The 21318-nt window shown below is 39.8% G+C and overlaps 1 protein-coding gene across 4 annotated transcripts in view; it reads right to left on the bottom strand.

Annotated features, from left to right (window-relative positions):
• ppp2r3a (protein phosphatase 2, regulatory subunit B'', alpha) overlaps nt 1-21318 on the bottom strand; it is a 356154-nt gene that overhangs the window by 111273 nt on the left and 223563 nt on the right. The window contains exon 1 of one of the 4 annotated variants that reach the window (XM_063046039.1): nt 18129-18598. The exons of the other annotated variants lie outside the window; for them this stretch is intronic. Coding sequence (XP_062902109.1) covers nt 18129-18260 — 132 coding nt within the window. The 5' untranslated portion in view covers nt 18261-18598. Of the gene's footprint in view, nt 1-18128; nt 18599-21318 lie in introns of those variants that run through there. 4 annotated transcript variants of the gene reach the window in all.

The raw sequence follows: 21318 nt of genomic DNA on the forward strand, positions 1-21318 counted from the left end.
ACAGTGAAATGTTTTGTTTGGGTCAATGCTCAACACAATCCAAGGATGTGTCGCCATGATGGAATAGTCTCTTCATGTCTCAATGAATGCTGTTCTAACAGCCACAAATGTCATCACAGGACCCGAAACATCCATTCCCTCTGTAATCAGTGCATGATGGTAGAATGTACATCGTTACATATGAAAAAAATACATTGCAGATTATTTGCCTAAGATACTCTGGAAGCACCTCCCAAACTTGTGGTCGCTACAACCAAGGAGAAGGCTGACAGGCGCAGGGTTCCCCTCAGTCATATTTTGTACCAGTGGCGATGATATACACTGAAGGTCATAAGGCTCTGCAGAGGTTTTAAGGGCTTAAGAAACAAAATCTCAAAGGTAATCATCTTTGGATTACTCCCTGTGGCATTCACCAGTGACTACAGAAACAGTGCCACTGATGTGTTTGGAGAGATTATACCTAAGGGAGGGTTTATATTCTTGGGACACTGGGACTATTTCTTGGGGAGGTACAGTTGCATTGCTCCATAACAGAGCCTGGACCAATGTCCTTGTGAGAAGAGGCTCTGCTACAGAAGTAGATAAAAATTGCTTTGGCAGTGGATGGATGGCTAAAAAAAATTGGAAGAAAGGTGTAAAGGGCTTTGAGACAGATGAATTACATTTTAAATGCAACCAAGGTAAGTGCTGAGTAGGCTTAAGGTACATTCTAGTGACCACCAGAAGCATATTAAATACTGTTGGTGACCACAGATGCAGCTAACACTGTGGGATGATTACATTGTCTCAGTATCAGGGATTTATCTCAAAATTAAAGGCAGGAGTGGGTTATAATTATTCTTGGACATAAAATGTTCATGAAACATGGGGAAGGGAGGAAAGGGAGAGATATAGCATTGATTAAGCATTGACCACATAATAGGCTTGTCATCTAGATTGAAAGATATGGAATAAATGGGGCTGTAGCAGCAGCATGGATAGAAAATTGATTAACTAACAGGAGTCAAACACTGGCAGTGAAAGCATATTTTTCAGACTGAAGGGGAGCGTGCAGTGGGATCCTACTTTATTAATATGTACTGAGGATTTGAACTTGGGTTTACAATATACAATTTACACATTTGTAGCTGACACTAAGCTAAAGACCTAGTGAAATACAATGAGATTAGTAATATACCTCAAAGAATTATATATGGATTGGTGAAATGGGCAGGTCAGTGATTAACGCTGAGAAATATGAAATGTTACAGTTCGGAGAGATGAATGAGAAAAAGCAAAACAAGAATAGAATTCACAATTTTTAAAAGGTATACGAACAGAAATGTATGGGACTATATGTTCACAATTCATTGAAAGTAGTGGGGCAGGTTGAGAAACTGATTTAAAAAATAGAATGCTGGACTTTATAAATAGAGTGTTGAGTACAGGAACAAAGAAGTAATGTGAGTCTTTATCATACACTTGTTATGCCACAGCTGGAGTATTAAGACCAGTTCTGGGTCCCATGCTTTAGAAAACATGTTAACAAATATGGTTTCAGGAATAAAGGACTACATAGTTATATGGATGAATTGGAATAGTTGGAAATGTTCTTCTTAGATAGAGGCAGTTGCAAGGAGATCTGATAGAGATATTTAAAATCATGAAGGATATCAGCAGTGTGGATAGAAGTGATCTATTTCTAGAACTGGGAGCATAAAATGAAGGTAACTGATAAAATAAGCAATAACGCAAAAAGAAAAAGAAATTTTTTATCCAATGATTGGGGCCTGCAATGCATTGCCAGGGTATTAGTGGAGGCACGTTCAGTAGTAGATGTCAAAGAGGATTTGGATGGATGCATATTGAAAGGAATATAACTTGCAAGATGATATGAAGAGGGTAGGGAAATAGGACTAGCTGGTTTACTGATGCACAGAACTGTACAGACCCAATCAACTGAATGGCCTCTTTCCAGGCTGTAATCAATCTGCAGGTGTGTAATTAAAGAAAAGTGAAGGTAGTCTCTGTTACATCTTTAACCTCAAGTGTCAGACTTGCTTTACAGCTAACAAAGTTGCTTTGGAGCATAATGACATGAATAAGTATGGTTACTTAGTTCATTCTAAACAGCAGATCATCTCTCCTTTTCTACTTTGAGGTAAACAATATCAGTTTCTCCTTTCTCTCCACATAAATAACAAGGAAATACTAAGAGTCAAGAAGGTAGAAAGAAGTTTCAGTATTTTAATCTTGTGTTGAATAGTTTTAGCAAAGAGCACAATAACAGCATGAAATTTTTGGAAGTGGTCCATACAGGGTTAATTTACCCTTACTAAGCACTAGTGTTTCTGTGGTTAGAGTGCTAGAGCAGCAGGTGCTGCTTTTAGCTTTCCTGACAGTTTATTGGAACTGGACGGTTTCCATGCAGGAAACACGTGTCTGGAAAATGGATCACATAGCATCACATTCTTGTCACTTGCTGATTCAAATTCTATGAAAGTAAAACATAATTTAAAATTGTGGACATTCTGCATATCATGAAGTCCACAATTTCCCTTCGAGAAAACCGATACAGTGCTACAAAGTTACGCTGCTTATCTAGACATCGCTTCTATCATTTTCATTGATGATGTAAAACTGTTGTCATTTGAAGACCAGTCACACAGAGTTAGACCTCTGCAGCACCATGAAGTCTGTTCCATCATTTCTTCAAGGGCAGGTCCCATTTTGAAATGGAGACTTGGTAGGTTCCTGTTAAGTAATTTCCTGACCTGACACCTTCACTGGATTCCCCCATCATTCCCAACATCCTCCTCTCTCCATCCCTTCCCAGAAGCAACAGCCAGCCCCCGATTCCGTCCAGTCCAAGCCTGAATTCCATAGCACCTGCATTCCACCATTATTCACTAACTGTAACTGGACCATATAAATATCACAATGACAGAGCCTAGGTATACTTATATGAGTGACTCATCTCTTGAACGCTCAAAAACTTTCTACCATCCACAAGCCATTCAAGAGCATTATGGAATTCTCTCAATTGTCTAAAATGAGTGTAACTCCATTAATACTCTGGAAGCTCAACAACTGTAAAGGGTAAAGGACTCCATCCACTACCTGAAGCATGCATCCCCTTCACCATTAGCACATGGTGAGCACAGGACAAACCTTCTGCCATTTACGCAATATTATAGCCCTCTAGAGTACTTCACCTGCATCTGTTTTAAATTTAAAGGCATAGGACCAGATGCTATTCAGTGCAGGGAAATGCATGTAAGACCAGTGACCAGTAGCCAACACACACTATAAAATTATGCTGTGAGACTCAGGGTGAAGCAAGCAGAAGAATTCACCCAGTTTGGTTGCAGGTAGAAGAAGAGGTGGGGAGCTATACTTGCGGGGAGGAACATCAAACTTTCCATCAGGGTAGTGAGGACAGATGTGTTGCCACTGAGGTGGCTGGTAGTGGTAGGAGATATTAAGATAGGGTATGGCGGTGGGAGAACAAGAGAGAGAGTGACAGTGAGGAGTTGTATGTCACAGTTATATAGAATGGAAGCAGGCCCTTTGGCCCAATTGGTCCCTGCCAATCAAGATTCCCCATCCAAGCTAGTCACTTCTTCCAGCATTTAACACATTACCTTCCAAACCTTTCCAATCCAGGTACCTGTTCATCTGTCTTTTAAAATTTGTTATTGTACCTGCCTTAAACACTTCCTCCGGCAGCCCATCCCACAGGACCCTCACAACAGAAAATGTAAAAAAGTAACGGAATATGTAAAAATGTTGCCCCTCATGTTCCTCTTATATCTTTCCCCTCTCACCTGAAACCTTAACCCTCAGGGTGGAGGAGCAACACCTTAGATTCCGTCTGGGTAACTTCCAACTTGGTGGCATGAATATTGATTTCTCCTTCAGGTGAATAAATTCCTCCCCCCCCCTCCTCTATTCACCACTCTACCCTTTTAACACTTCTCGCCTGCCTATTAGATCCCCCTCAGTCCTGTCTTCCCTTTCTCCTATGGTTCACTCTCCTCTCCCATCAGATTTTTTTCTTCTCCAGCCCTTGATCTCCCCCCCCCCCGCCCCCGTCCAACCTGGCTTCACCTATCACCTTCCAGCCAGCCTCCTTCCCTTTCCCCCAACCTTTTTATTCTGGCAGCTTCCCTCTTCCTTCTCAGTTCTGAGGAAGAGTCTCGGCCCAAAACGTCAACTATCTATTTATTTCCATAGATGCTGCCTGACCTGCTGAGTTCCTCCAGCATTTTCTGTGTGTGTCCCTCCCTCTAGTAATTGATTCCCCAACTCTGGAAAAAAAAATGGAGTGTATTCACCTTATCTATGTCCTTCATGATTTGATATATAGGACCTCTAAAGGATCTAAGGATTGATAGATGCAGAAAGGTGATCCTATAGAGGACTTCATTCCAAGGAATGAAACCCTAGCCTGCCCAACCCCTCGTTATAACTCAGGATCTCGTCCTGTTAACAACCTTGGAAATCTTTTCTGTACTCTTTCCAGCTTAATAACATCTTTCCTATAGCAGGGTGATCAAAACTGAACTCAATACTCCAAATGCAACCTCACCAGCATTCTATGCAACTGCACTATGACCTCCCAATTTTTATCCTCAGTGCCTTAACTGATGAAGGCCAGCATGCCAAAATCTTTTTCACTAAGCTGTCTACCTGTAACTCCACTTTCAGTGAACCATGGACTTGTGCTCTAATGACCTTCAGTCCTACAACATTACCCAGGGCTCTGCTATTCACTGCAAAAGTTCTACTTGTACCTAACTTTTCAAAATGCAACACCTCATACTGACCTGAATCAACCTCTATTTATCATTCCTTGGCTCATTTACTCAGCTGATCAAGATCCTCCTGTAATTTTTGGTAATCTTCATCATTGTCCACCATCCTACCTATTCTAGTGTCATCTGCAAACTTACTAAGCATGCTTGTACATTCTTATCCAAGTTGTTGATATAGATAATAAACAACAATGGGCCCAGCATCCACCTCAGAGGCACAGCTCTAGTCACGGGCCACCACCATCATCGTCTGCTTTCTACCATCAAGCCAATTATGTATCCAGCTTGCCAACTCTTCCTGGATTCCATGTGATCTAACCTTCTAGAGCAGCCTACCATGTGGAACTTTGTCAATAGCATCATTGAAGTTCACATATAGAATGTCTTCTACCATGTCTTTACCAACTTTCTTGGTCTCCTCATCAAAAATCTGAGTCAGGTTTACAAGATATAATCTCCCATGCATAAAACAATGCTAACTACACCTAATCAAACCCTCTCTTTCCAGACGTACGTACTTATATCTTAGCCCTAGAATGCTCTCCAGTAACTTACCTACACAGATGTTAGAGTTATTTGGCCTATAGTTCCAAAGATTTTCTTTGCCATCTTGTTAAACAAATCCATATCATTTGGTACTCTCTAGTCTACAGGCATGTCACCCTTAGCTAATGATAAGCGAGCTAACTGGAGTGTTTGCTGACATCTTCAACTGCTCCTTGCTTTGTAGTACTAGTACGTTCTAGTACAAATTGTTTGGCGACAATAAAGTATAAAGTATAATGCAAATATCTCAACCAGGGCTCCTGCAATTTATTATCTACTCTGCCACAGTCTTCTTGGATATACCCGAACAGACTTTGGAGATATGTCTACCCTTATATCTTTGAAGACATCCAGCACCCTCTATACTGTAATGCAGACCTCTCTATTTAGTTTTCCTATTCTCCAAAGTCTTCATGTCTTTTTCCATGGTAAAAACAGAGGAGAAATATTAATTTAGGACCTTGCACATCTCCTGTGGCTGTACACAAAGTTGTCCTATTTTGTCTTTTTGGGGCCCTGTTCTCTCACTAGTTGTTCATTTTCCCTTAATATAATTATAAAATCTCTTTGGATTGCCCTTAGTATTCTCAGCCAATGCTACCTCATACCCCCTTTATTAACCTGATTTCCTGATCTCTTCTTGAGAACACTTCTGCATCCCTTATACTCTCTAGTGTTTGCTTATATATATACACACACCGGGAGGGGTAGATGGCAAAATTAAAAGGGATCAACAAGGTGATTGCAAGTGACAGTGTCGTTTAGATTGGATCAGGCAAATTCCTTTTAAGTCACAGTAAGGCAGACCTGAGTAACATGGTGTGGATTTTGTTTCTGCATCGGTGGCCAGCACCATATGTGACGATGCAGCAGAAGCAGCAGCTAGGCATGCATTATAAGCTCTTTTGGAGGCATAATGAATGTCTGAACAACTCTCTGCAATGGAGTGTCATGTGTCTGAAGGGCTCAGAAGAATTCTGGCAAAATCTGCAACTGGTGCAGTAGGTCCTGATTGCATTTAGCTATTGGGATTTTTTTTTTGTTAAATTCTTTTGCACAGTGCACATGTGCTTTGCAAGCTATTTATGAGGGTGCTAAAGCTACAGTAGGATAGTACTTATTTTAAATTTACCTTTAATTTTAGGAGCTAAACTACAAAAAATTTGTAATAGTCGTATTAAATACGTTTGGCATGGATACTGCAATGCGCAAGATAGGAAATCTCTACAAAGGGTAGTCAAAACTGCCCAACACATCTCCTGCTATCAAGGATATATATATAGAAAGGTACCGGAAAAGGGCCAGTAACATCAGGAAAGACCCGATCCAGTCTTCACATGGGCTATTTGTCCCGCTCCCATCGGGAAGGAGTCTACGTAGCACGCACCCCAGGACCTCCAGCTTCAAAAACAAGTTACTTTCTCCAAGCGGTAACACTGATCAACAGCTCCACAACCCCACCAGGACTACTTTATTATTTCCTGTCAGTCACCTTATGTGCAGACACCCCTGTGCCTACATCACTTTATGGACATGCAATCAATCTATGCACAGTATATAAGCTATCATGTATTTATATTTATTGTGTTCTTTATCTTATTATGTTTTTCTTTGTGTTGCATTGGAACAGGAAGAGCAATTATTTTGTTTTGCTTCGCACTTGTGCACTGGAAATGACATTAAACACTTTTGAATCTTGAATCTTATTTGATCCTTCCACCTCTCATATATTTCCTCATTCTTATCTTAAGATCAGCTTACCTATTTTTCCCAGAGAGGGAGGCCTGTGTTGGTCAGGGTCAACCATGGATGCTGCACGCTAGCTGTCTGTATGCCAATACGCAACCCAGTGCACACCAGGACAGTATGATATGGAGAGCAAGCTGCTGCCCATGCTACAGGCTCCCCCTCTCCATGTAGCTGATGAATCCAAGGGAATGGCTAGGACTGCTACAGTTTGGCAACAGCAGCATCAGAGGAGGTGTGAGTCAGTGTTGAACACAACATTGTAGGACTGACTGCCTTAGGGACTTGAGCTATGGATTTTTCCTCAGCCTGCCCCATGAGTGGGTATAGCTGCAGAGGTTTGAGATTAGAGCTTTCCTTCTGCTACATAAGCAGCCAAACACAGCTGATGAGCCCCATCCCCCCGCAGCCACTGGTTTCACAGTGGAGGGGAAATAGTCATGATGCAAGTTTCTTCTGTACAGAAACATGAAAACTTTTGATGAAAGAGGAAAACCAGCTTGAATTACTTAAAGTAGTAAGATGACACCTTTAACATATGTTGTGAATAATATTTTAGAACTCCATTCAACATTTTATTCTTGTTTAAAGATCCGCAAACTGTTATTACCAGATCCAAGCAAATCCCATGTCTCAATACAACTTGTTCTAGAAAGTCTAAATTGATTGTTTTCCTTGGGATAATTGCCTCCAATTGTATCAAGCACATCGATTTGTTTAGGAGCAGTGAACATTGCTAAAGTCAGGAACTATAGAAGAACCCATATAGTTTACCTCTGTTTTTTATACAATCCATACTTAGCAACCATTATTCCCGAAGCATTTTCATTATCACACTTTACCAGCTGTAATGTGCTTGGAATTCTTCTGAATTTTCCTTGTTATTTTAAAAGGAATATATTAGCAAAAATATACCCTCAGATCTTCATGCCCCTAAACATAAAATTTCCATTTTCCTCAAAACTTCTTACAATCCACAATCTTCAGAGTTTTAAAATTTGAGCTTGCAAATCCTGGTTGCTACTTTGTAATTTACTTCATTCATTTTTCTATTTACTTATAGATTTAGTAAAGCCCTTGCTTTCTTTTTTAAAATTGCTACAATCTGTATTTTCTTAGTGCACACTGCTATTCATAACCTAGCTCTCTAAAAGTACTTCCAAGCTATTTGATTGGCAGGATTAAGTGCTTTGGAAGTTAATGGGCTTCAATTTATTCAAAATATCAAGGGATAGGTAGTTGACAGTAATTGTTATTAATGGTTGGTGGACAACCTGAATCAGTATCCATAGCTCCCAATCACCCATATGTCCATCTCTTCCTAATGGATCTTAGGTCCTTAACTATTCAAAAGGATGAACAACATTATTCTTTACTGATATACACTGTATTTTCCACTGTCTTTTCAACAGATCTAATTTCTTTTGCCATTTACAGAGAATTTGCCGCCAAGTGTCCACTAATGTATTTGATGTGCCATTAACTCTACCTTGTCAGACTATTTGTCCAACATCCGATATTGGATGAGCAGACATCTCTGACAAAGTGATAGGGAAACTAAAATCATCATCTTTGGTACCAACACAAAGCAGGTTTGCATTCCTTCCCCAGAAACTGTCTGAATCTGATCAGACTGTTAGGACCCTGGTATCATTTGACCTGAGTTCCAGTTCATATAACAATCCATTATTAGGACTACCCATTGCAATTTCCATAACATCATCAAACGTTATCCATGCTTTCATTTACCGACTGATACGACTATCATTTATCCATTTGTTACCTATCGATGCAATTATTGCAAGGCCCTCCTGGCTGGTCTCCCTTATTTTACCCTCCACTAACTGGAGGTCATTCAAAACCATGCTATTTGTCTCCATGTCTCACGAATTGGCTTATTCATTATTACTACAATGACACTTATCCTTATCTTCAAATTCCTCCTGGGTCGTATTCCTCCACATCTCTGTAATTCCTCCTGCCCTATAAACATCCTAATGCTGGCCACTTGAGCAAATTAATTAATCACTCCACAATTAACAGGTAGATGCTGAACACTGGACCTGAGCTTTTATGCCAACCCATCTCTCTTTTCTCCTTTAAGACCCTCTTTAAAACCCATCTCTTTGACCAAGCTTTATGCCATCTGCCCTTGTATCACCTAAGTGACTTATTGCCAGAATTATTTATTTTTTGGATAATACTCCTGCAAAGGGCATTAGGATATTTTGCTGGACGAGAGTTGCTACGTACTGCTGGTTGTTTTCGATAATATCTTTGAGTGGCTAGATGCTGCTGCTCTGGTGCACTGGAATGACTGTCCCTCCTTGGATAAGTTTGGAAAAAATAAAAATGCTATTTACCTCAGAACTAATTTGAATAGTAAGTCCTGATGACATTTGGAGAATTGACTTGCATTAAAGATTAATGTAATCAGACTAAGAGTTAATGAGCATATATTCACCATGCTCAAAGTGAAGACATTTCTCCTATTGCACTGCTCAGGACTGAAGGAAGCTGCAGAGGGTTGTAAATTTAGTCAGCTCCACCTTGGGTACTGGCCTACAAAGTACCTAGGACATCTTCAAGGAGCGGTGTCTCAGAAAGGCAGTGTCCAGTATTAAGGACCTCGAGCACCCAGGGCATGCCCTTTTCTCACTGTTACCATCAGGTAGGAGGTACAGAAGCCTGAAGGCACACACTCAGTGATTCAGGAACAGCTTCTTCCCCTCTGTCATCTGATTCCTAAATGGACATTGAACCCGTGAACACCACCTCACTTTTTAAATATACACTATTTCTGTTTTTTTGTATGATTTTTAATCTATTCAATATATGTATACTGTTATTTATTTATTATTATTATTTTATTTTTTTCTTCTATATTATGTATTGCATTGAACCGTTTCTGCTAAGTTAACAAATTTCACAACAACTGTTGGTGATAATAAACCTGATTCTGATTCATCTCAGTCTGAAATGAACAACCTCTTATTCTGACATTTTATTGTGACCCCTGGTTCTCGTCTTGTCCAGCAGGAAGAAACATTCTCCCTGCATCCAGCCTGTCAAGTCCTGTACAAACCTAGCAAATTTTAATGAAATATCCTCTCATTCTTCTAAACTCCTTAGTATGTAGCCTAGTCCACTCAATTTCTTTATATACAACATACACAACAGTTCTGGAACACATATTGTGAATCTTGAGTGCACTCCCTCTATGTCAAGCACATCCTTTTTCAGATAAGGTGACCAAAACCTGTATGCTGTGTTCCATATCCGAGCTCTCATAATTGCAATAAAACATCCTTTCTCCTATTCTCCATAAGAGTGGCTGATATATTATCATCTAATTAAAACAGAACTCGGATCCACAGCACCCACTACATGACCTTGTGCCAGTCTCCAACTGCCTAAAATCGAGGAAAAGCTTTGCTACAGTGGAGGAACTACTGCATGGATGGGGATGGGAACGTCGACTCAGACCATGAGAGGCCTGCGTCGGGCATTTTCATGCCTTACAAGGCGCAGATTGGAAGGCTGTGTGGGGCGCCACTCCTCGCTCAAACACTAGAGCAATGTGTGGTTAAGTGCCTTGCTCAAGAACACAAACACGCTGCCACAGCTGAGGCTCGAACTAGCGACCTTTAGATCACTAGACAAATGTCTTAACCACTTGGCCACGTGCCCAACACTGTATCGTATGAACATCCCCCCAAACATACAGGATTGACCTCTGACAACAAACAGAAGCCAGAACCCCACCAAACAATACAGTGCAAGTCCCCACAGAAATGTTACCAGACGGGGCACTGCTTGACAGACGGAAGTGGTGCACTCTCAACAGAGCGAGAGCGGGAGTTTGTAGGAAGGGAGACAATATGGTGAATCAGGTTTAAAGACCAGCGAATCCTGTGAGGGTGGCGAAAGGGTGCAGAACATTGAACACGTTCTGCGCAACTGCCCACTCTCACCTGATTTAGCTGACACTGAGCTGCTCAACATCAACCAAACAACACTAGAGTGGCTGGCTGTCTGGTGTGACAAGCTATGATGATGATCTAATTAAAATTCCAATTTACTCACTACACCCATCAACATTCTGTGACTTGTTTACAAAAACACTTTGAAATCAACATTACTCAAACTTTCACCATTTAAAAATACTTTGCTTTTCAGTTCTCTGACTGGCATAAGGCAGAAGGTGTAGGAAACCTGAGTCCAATGAGAACTTGAATTCTGCCTCCATATTGTTTCATGATGTGCTGGCTGAAGCTAACATGTGTTGCTTGGGTTAACTACTTGATCCATTAGTTTTGGAGATACTGCCATCTTACACATCAGGTAGAGAGCAGTAATATGTCTACATGCTTCTTGGATATTGTGTTGATACTTAAGATGAAATCAGTAAGAAGGTGGAGTAAAGGCATGCTATCATTAAAGATTCTTTATCTGTTCATTCTCCTAAGGGATGTCTGTGTATGTGCATATATTTGAGTGATAGAGATTGGAAGAATACTTTTCTATAATATTTTCAACATGAGAAAATGTCATTCCATGTGATTATGTAGATATGTAGATCTAGCCACATGTTTTTAATCATTCAGGTCCTTTGGCCCATCTAGTCCATGTCCATAAGACCATAAGACAAAGGAGCAGAAGTCGGCCATTCGGCCCATCGAGTCTGCTCCGCCATTTTATCATGAGCTGAGCCATTCTCCCATTTAGTCCCACTCCCCCGCCTTCTCACCATAACCTTTGATGACCTAGCTACTCAGATACCTATCAATCTTTGCCTTAACTACACCCAATGACTTGGCCTCCACTGCTGCCTGTGGCAACAAATTCCATAGATTCACCACCCTCTGACTAAAAAAATTTCTTCGCATTTCTGTTCTGAATGGGTGCCCTTCAATCCTTAAGTCATGCCCTCTCATACTAGACTCCCCCATCATGAGAAACAACTTTGCCACATCCACTCTGTCCATGCCTTTCAACATTCGAAATGTTTCTATGAGGTCTCCCCTCATTCTTCTAAACTCCAAGGAATACAGTCCAAGAGCGGACACACGTTCCTCATATATTAACCCTCTCATTCCCGGAATCATTCTAGTGAATCTTCTCTGTACCCTCTCCAACGTCAGCACATCCTTTCTTAAATAAGGAGACCAAAACTGCCCACAGTACTCCAAGTGAGGTCTTACCAGCGCCTTATAGAGCCTCAACATCACATCCCTGCTCCTATACCCTATTCCCCTAGAAATGAATGCCAACATTGCATTCGCCTTCTTCATTACCGACTCAACCTGGAGGTTAACCTTTAAGGGTATCCTGTACGAGGACTCCCAAGTCCCGTTGCATCTCAGAACTTTGAATTCTTTCCCCATTTAAATAATAGTCTGCCCGTTTATTACTTCTGCCAAAGTGCATAACCATACACTTTCCAACATTGTATTTCATTTGCCACTTCTTTGCCCATTCTTCCAATCTATCCAAGTCTCTCTGCAGACTCTCCATTTCCTCAGCACTACCGGCCCCTCCACCTATTTTCGTATCGTCAGCAAACTTAGCCACAAAGCCATCTATTCCATAATCCGAATCATCGATGTACAATGTAAAAAGAAGCGGCCCCCACACGGACCCTTGTGGAAAACCACTGGTAACCGGAAGCCAACCAGAATAGGATCCCTTTATTCCCACTCTCTGTTTCCTGCCAATCAGCCAACGCTCTATCCACGTATGTAACTTTCCCATAATTCCATGGGCTCTTATCTTGTTAAGTAGCCTCATGTGTGGCACCTTGTCAAAGGCCTTCTGAAAATCCAAATATACGATATCCACTGCATCTCCCTTGTCTAGCCTAATGGTAATTTCCTCAAAAAATTGTAATAGGTTTGTCAGGCAGGATTTTCCTTTAAGGAATCCATGCTGAGTTCTGCCTATCTTGTCATATGCCTCCAGGTACTCTGTAACCTCATCCTTGACAATCGACTCCAACAATTTCCCAACCACCGATGTCAAGCTAACAGGTCTATAATTTCCTTTTTGCTTCCTTGCCCTCTTCTTAAATAGCAGAGTGACATTTGCAATCTTCCAGTCCTCCGGAACCATGCCAGAATCTATTGACTTTTGAAAGATCATCGCTAATGCCTCCGCAATCTCCACAGCTACTTCCTTCAGAACACGCGGGTACATTCCATCTGGTCCGGGAGATTTATCTACCTTTAGACTATTCAGCTTCCTGAGTACTTCCTCTGTCGTAATTGTGACTGCGTACTCTTCTCCTCCTTGCCACCCTTGAGTGTCCGGTATACTGCTGACGTCTTCCTCGGTGAAGACTGATGCAAAATAATCGTTCAGTTCCTCTGCCATCTCCTTATCTCCCATTACAATTTCTCCAGCATCATTTTCTATCGGTCCTATGTCTACTCTCACCTGTCTTTTACTCTTTATCTGTCAAACCATTTCAACTGCCTACTCCCATCGACCTGCACAGGGACCGTTGCACTCCATACCCCAACTATCTATGTACTTATCCAAACTTCTCTTAAATACTGAAATTGAGCTCACAGGCGCCACTTGTGCTGGCAGCTTGTTCCACTCTCTCACAACCCTCTGAGTGAAGAAGTTTCCTCCCATGTTCCTCTCAAACTTTTTACCTTCCACCCTTAACCCATGCCCTCTGATGTAGTCCCACCCAGCCTCAGTGGAAAAAGCCTGTTTGCATTTACTCTATCTATATCCCTCATAATTTTGTATACCTCTATCAAATCTCCTCTCAATCTTCTACATTCCAAGGAATGAAGTCCTAACCTATTTAACATTTCTTTATAACTCAGGTCCTCCAGACCTGGCAACATCCTTGTAAATTTCCTCCATACTTACTTATTTACATCTTTCCTGTAAGTAGGTGACCAAAACTTCACACAGTACCCCAAATTAGGCCTTACCATCGTCTTGTACAACTTCAACATAGTATCTCATCTCAATATTTGGATTTATGAAGGCCAATGTACCAAAAGCTTTCTTAACAACCCTATGTACCTGTGGCACTACTTTCAACAAATTATGGACCTGTGTTCCTGAATCCCTTTGACCTAAATCCCTTTCTCATCACTAAATTAGATTCGGTGAAGGAATCTAATTTAGTGATGAGAAAGGAATGTTGATATATTACCAAGTCAAGCTATTGTGTGACTTGGACTGGCCTTGCACATACAGGTTATTCCATGGGATTGCTGCCCTTGCTTTGGTAGTAGAGGTTGCAGGTTCAGAAATGACGTGCATATTATTGCACTGCATTTTGAAGATTGTACACACTGGCTCCAAGGTCCAATGGAGGGAATTAACATTTAGGGTGATGGATAGGAAGAAAATGACTTTATCCTGCATGGTGGTAAGCTTCTTTAGTGTTACTGGAACTGCATTTATCCAGATTGTTGGAAAGGATTCCATTACTCTCTTGACTTTTGCCTTGTGGGTGGTGAAAAGTCTTTAGCGAGTCAGAAGTGAGTTACTTACAATATGATACCTGGCTCCTGATCTGATCTTGTATTCACAGGTTTGACATGGTGAGCACAGTTGTGTTTCTGGTCACTTGTAACCCCCGAGAGAAGAGGAATGATGACTTTAATACTGGGTAGGCAGTTAGGTTCTCTTGCATTGTGATTCTCCCATATTGTAAATTCTACGGTATGAATATTATTTGGTACTTAATAGTTTATGCTTGAATGTTGACAGATTTTGGTTCATTAACTACAGGTGAACTTTGTGTGATTTGCAATAACTAGCTGCCATAAAACTCAGTGGTAAACCCACACCATTTGTAATGTTTAATCACTAAGGATTGAACAATTCTATGTGGGTTATTTCAAATATTATATATTGGATTATACTGTTGATAGGTAATTAACTGATAAAAATGCAATTGATTTCCATTTCAAATAAAGTTATGGAAAAATATACATTTGTCTATCTGGATAGCATACTTGCCAGAAACAGAATCAAGTCGTTCAGAGGGTTTAATACATTTTTCTTCCCAATCCAATTTAGGAATTCTGTCAGTTCTTGGAAGCAACATCTATGGACATAATCAGTTCTAATTTTGGTCAAAACACTGTATCTGCTTTATACTTCCATAAAGCTGTCATAACAATACAAGTTGCTTGGGTATTAGCAATACTTTCACTACTGAGGCACATGACAGAAAAGGTCTGCTTTCCTTTACAGAACCATGTTGTTGTCAGCCAATTTATGACTGGATATGCCAGATGCCATAGATGTGAATTTAAAATTAACAGAGGAAGCAAAGGAAAACTAGAAACTTCAAAATATTTTTCAAAAAAGATAGATTTATATAAGCAAAAGGTAACTTGCCAATTATGCACAGAATCAATTTCTGAATGTTTCTCACCATAGATCTCCAATTGCAGATACAGGATAGCTTCCATCAGTTTGCTGGGGTCACTGTTAACCAAAGAGCAGCTTCTTTTTTTTTAAGAGTCTAAGCTATTAAGATTTTGTATATCTCCTTCAGCATTTCTCCAATTTACTCTACCCTTCTAACTGAAAGCCCTTGTCCTTTAGTCCAAGTCTCCACTAAATACTGGTGAGCTCCACTAATATATGTTGTAAATAATGACCATGTTATAGTTATGGTGGTATATTTGTGAGCTGGGAGCATAATTCTAAGTGTCTGATCCATGGTAGTACAAAATTAAATAAGCATTAATTATTTCAGCCTAAACATGTAACAGTTAACATCAGGTATATCTACATTTGAAGTGAATGAGAATAATTTTGCATTGAAGATGAACAGTTGCTATTATTACATATAATGTTTGTTTCTGTTAGGGCTTTGAGCAACTGAATTCTTCAAGTAGTACAATTTAGAACTTGGCTACTTAATAGAAGATTAGAACTCTAAAATATATTTTGGGGCAGCAGGCCGTCTGACTTCCCATATGTGCTACCAAAAATTGCTGGATGATGAAAGAGATTTCTCATTTGTATTAGATTCCATGAACAGATTGTTATTCCTTTTCTGGAACTATTTATTCATTTTGGAATTTACCATAATTTTATGTTTTTGCACTGCATTGCTGCTGCGAAGTAACAAATTTCACAGCACATAAGCCAGTGATAATAAACCTAATTCTGACTCCAGTGGATCTGAAATCAGGGTTCATTGAAATAATGCCCTAATTTCTATGAACTCTGCTTCTGGTCAAACGCTCAGATTGGATTTAGTCTGTCACATGGTCTACATTCACACAAGTCCGTTCCAGTTTCCTCTGTTAGAGATTTCATTCAGAGCGTCATACACATAGTGTTTAGTCTGGATCAGACCCCATTTAGTGTGGAGTCCAATCAGATATGTGGACCACACAATGCAGCCCTTCAGGTGTATATTGCACATTGCGTATCGTGCGGAATCTGCACTGAGTTAGTTAAGTCTGTCACATCTAAGATGGAGGATAGATCTGTATTGTTTCTCAATCTATAAAGTATTGAAGACATATTGTACTTACTTAATTCGATTTTCCACATGGTTATACATGTTAATATGCTGGAGGCTCCCTTTATGATGTAGTCTATAACGGGGTAGAGTCCTAATCAAGTGCAATTTGTTGCACACTGCATACAAATCAAGGCAAACATTATCTAGTTACACACACAAAATGCTGGAAGAACTCAGCTGGCCAGGCAGTATCTATGGAAAAGAGTAAACAGTTGATGTTTCAGGCCAAGACCCTTCAACAGTATTATCTTATTATGAATTATATGGTTCTGTGGCCTCTTCAGGCAAAAACAACAAAATTTCCCTTTATAGGAAATCTGAAGTGTTTGAAGTTCTAAGCCTGAAAAAACATTTCACGAATTAACCTGGCTATATACATTATGGGTTTGGCTTAATTTTTATTTGATTTAGTTCCCATGATCCACATTTTTAACTGTCAAATCTTCCTGGGGTTATAGTCAAATTTTGACTCTATTTTTCAGTGAAGCACTCTGCAAACAGGTGCTTCCATTTTAAAAGGAAGTTTCACCTGTGCAGAGCTTTGAAATAAGTTTTATTGATCTAGCAGCAGCTCTCCATTTATATTAGCACTGTTGGGTTAGTACTTAAGCTTGAAGATGTGAAGTTTTGCATTAATTTTGACTGACTGGTAAATTAACTCCCTTGATAGGACTAGAGAACATAGCTAAAAGATATTATACAACTGAGAAAGAGGGAGATTAGATGAATATTTTTCATTGTTATGATTTGGAATACATTATCTGGAAGTGTGGGGAAAGCAGGTTCTGAATCAGCTTTAAATATGCATAAATATTTGAAAAAAAAAGAGAATAATTTGCAGAGCTTCGGGAAAACAGTGGGAAGATGAAACTACTTGGCTCATTGAAAGGGCAGCACTGAAATGGAGGCTGAGTGGTGTTATAACAAAGCAAAAGGCAGCAAAGAAGCAGGGAAAACTCTAGCCATAATTAATAGATACACTAAGCAAATTCGGAAGTGGTGGATGATGCATAAACAGCTGGAACTAACCAACTGCTGTTCCTAATGATTGCCAGTATAGTTTTCATTAAGCCTAATTTTGGATCCTCTAAGAATGACTCCTTTAAATGACCCTCTGTAGAGTGGAACGCAGACAAAACCATGAGTATTTGAAACAGTATTAAATTAAAGATGTATGGAAAAGGCAGCATACTAGCATAAGGAGATATTGAGCCCAACCCCCTCCCTCAATGCTTAACCTAAATGATGTCCATATATGGTTAAGGTTAAAACTGGAAAAATAATTGCAAACAACTTTATAAAAGCAGCAATCAAAATGCACAATCGCTCTCTCTCCTTTCTCTCTATTCCCCTGTTGAAAGATTAATCTGTCTCAGCATTTTCAACCTGATCCTGAATTTGTTGGTACAAATGCAAATAGCTGTCTCTAAAGATTTTCATATACTAATAGCAACTAGCAAAGAGGACATCGTATAACCAGAATAGAACCAAAAGTCAAGGCATTGAGAATTGTTTCAAACCTGTGCTTGCTGGAAAGATTTCAACCTCTTCTTGAATCGTGATGGCAAAACAAAATCACAGCCACGGGCGAGGAAAGCAAACTCCCCTCGTAAGTCAGGGTCCCTTCGCAGAGAAGTTTCCTTGATCATCATCTTGTTTAATAATACTTCTGGTGTGTGTATGTGTGAGTGTGAGACTGTCCTTTAGTAACGCAGTAACTATGGACTGAAAAACAGTTCAGGGTCCCTGTTTACAGAGAAAAGTGAAAATTGCCTTCTTGAGAGACTGTACTCTTGCCTTTATTTCCACAGAATGACAATGTCCATGCATTGTACTTCAGCACCGTGGGTCAAAGTCCAGTCCTGACATTTAAACAATTTAGCATTCTAGAGCACGTCTCTCTGAGTTTGACTGCTGTGTTGCACTCAGCCACATGACCTGAAAGGCAATCTTGCCTGACGGAGGCTTCACCACAATTGATCTGTCCAGGACTGTGGATATGAGTGCATTGTGGGAAGGGAAGAACCCTCTACCAGAAGAGCTAAAGTTAGCACTTGCTGAAGAAGACCCGAAAATAATCTAGCTTGCTATGACACTGTTTACACTAATAGCATCTTAATTTAAACTGTGAGGCATGCACTTCAATAAATCACATGGGTTTCACAGAAACCAGTTCAACATCAAAAAAAAATCACAGCTCAAGAAGTCATTTGGAGTATTTCACAAAATAACAACAAACAATTTTCCAAAAAGTCAGTCTGAGAGAAATTGTGGCAAAATTGTTCGGGTTATTTTTCAGACATTGACCTGAGCAGAGAGCCAGGTGTTTTCACAATTTTTTTTGTTTACAGACAATTGACTGCCTGTGGGAAACTTTCTAAGCTTTCTTCCCCTTTCTGCCTCTTGCTCTGCTGTACCCACTCTCCCCCCCCCAACAGCCCGATGTATAAATAACTGCCTTAGCACCAAGTCATGACATTCAAGTTCCACACCATTCCCTGGTTACTCCACTAATCAACAGCAGCTGTTTGGAGAATACCAAACACATCAGGGCTCCTAAGGAGAAATATGTTTGAACTTAGCTACCTCCTCTCTGTGGACAGCTTTGTATTGTGGGCAACCATAACATTTATTATCAAATTTTGGAAAGGGTCACATAAAGATGTTAAATCTGCTTGCAACATGGAGGAAGACCGTCAGCTTGCTGTGGTGACAAAGACTAGTGGGAATTAAAAAAAAACTGAGCTGTTCCTACAATTGCTAGACAAGACACAGTACCAGTTTTAATACTCTTGCACTGTTGGAATGTGCACCTGGATGGTATTCAGACAACATACAATTGGTACTTATCAAACATGCTTTTCCAAAAGCTATTATAAGGTTCTGTCCTACGCATTACTTCCAATTTGAGTTACTAAATTTTGGTTTTGATTTATTTGCAGTAGTATTTCTTTATTACATTTCAATGGACCTGGTTTATAGCCAATGCTCTGGGCTGGATTTGGCATGGACTTAATTCAGAATCAAAGCTGTAGCCTATAGTATACTGAAGTATCCACTCTAGCGTCAGAATCTCAGAAACACTTCCACAGAATCGGAATAGCTGGAATGCCTCTGGAGTCAGGAGGAGATAATCTGTTACCCAGAGAACCTTTAGGATGCATTTTTGTCATGTTGATTTCTGGCAGTACTGGGAAATTCCACTTCCCCAACCCCCTCATACAGTTTTATTTAGACATGCAATTGTATAGCTATAACATAAACTTAGCAGTTTTATACCAGAGATGAGAGCCTTCAACTTTGTGAAGAGAGTACAAAGCAATGAGTGCAGAGAATAAAAAACTTAGGACAGGTTTAGTGGAGGTGTTCAACATTACAAAAAACTTGGATGCTTAAATAAGGAGAAACAGCTTCTGCTGTTGTTAATTGGTTTGGTCACTAGGGGGCATAGATTTAAGGTCATCAAGAGAAGCTTGGGAGGGTGGATGAGGGGAAATATTTTACATCACACACATTGTGATGATTTGAATCACAACACCATAAAGAGACATGGGAGAAAATTCAACAATGGTTTTCAGAAAGTACTAATTCCCTAAACCACAACAGTTTAAGGGAATTAGTGCTGGCAATGTCCTCCTATTAATAAACTGCACAACCAGTATTTTATTGAATATTTATCTTCCTGAAATAATTGTTTCCCATATAAACCTGCTAAATACATACCATTTATTGTAAAAAATATTATTTTCTAAACTCTTCCATTTTGATTTCCATAGTTCATATATCATAACAATTTAGTGTGGTAATAATTCTCAACTTATTTCTTGAATGCAAGATAGCCTGCTGGTAATTAAACAGCCTAGATAGTTGACATTCAATATAATTGACATTAATAGGTGAAAAAAGAGCAAGATCTATCCATTTCCCCTTCTTCCATCCTGTTAGTTGCAGAATAAAAAGATAATGGGTTTGTCAATTGATGATATGGATGAACAATCAATTTGGAGTTTTTCTGATATTGGTTAGGACTATTATAGACAAGGAACAAAGATGGAAAGTAGGTTGAGAAGAGCAGGTTTTAAATAGCGTTTGCTGCATATGCTTGTGTTTAAAAAGCAGTTACTTTTGTCATTGATAGTTGGTGAGAAAAAAGCTATAAGTCAATTCAGATCTGTTTTGCTCACTGCAGTTTCAAGCATTCAGTCTTGGAGATGCCAGCAATGGCTGTGAGTGAAAACGAAACGATTTCACTACTTCAACAAGTTAGGAACAATGAAGAATTTGAAGTTATCCACAGTCATCTTGAATGTTACAATGGAAATGAAGACTTGGATGATGCAATCATCGATAAGGTATGAATGTAGCTTATAATTTATGCTCGGTGTCTGCACTGATTTTGTCCATTTACAGTCAATCAAAAGAATGCGCCTGCGATTACTGGTTGAACTCCTCTGTCGATAAATATTAGGAACAAATACACAGCTTTAAAGTACTGCAGTAGTATTGATAGTGTTCTAATTCACCTATATTTCAGCTGAATCAACTGGCACGTTGTCTGACGCATTTACAGGAATCATTGGCTCATGTGACTCAGTTCCTAATGATCCTGATTTCTTACCATGTGTGCCTCTGCCCATTAAAAACACTCCCAAGCTCACAGTGTAGTTAATGTGTTGCATCAAGTGGAAGTGTTACTACCAGAAGTAAAAG

This window comes from Mobula hypostoma, chromosome 4 (genome assembly GCF_963921235.1).
Source record: "Mobula hypostoma chromosome 4, sMobHyp1.1, whole genome shotgun sequence".
Classification (NCBI taxonomy): Eukaryota; Metazoa; Chordata; class Chondrichthyes; order Myliobatiformes; family Myliobatidae; genus Mobula; species Mobula hypostoma.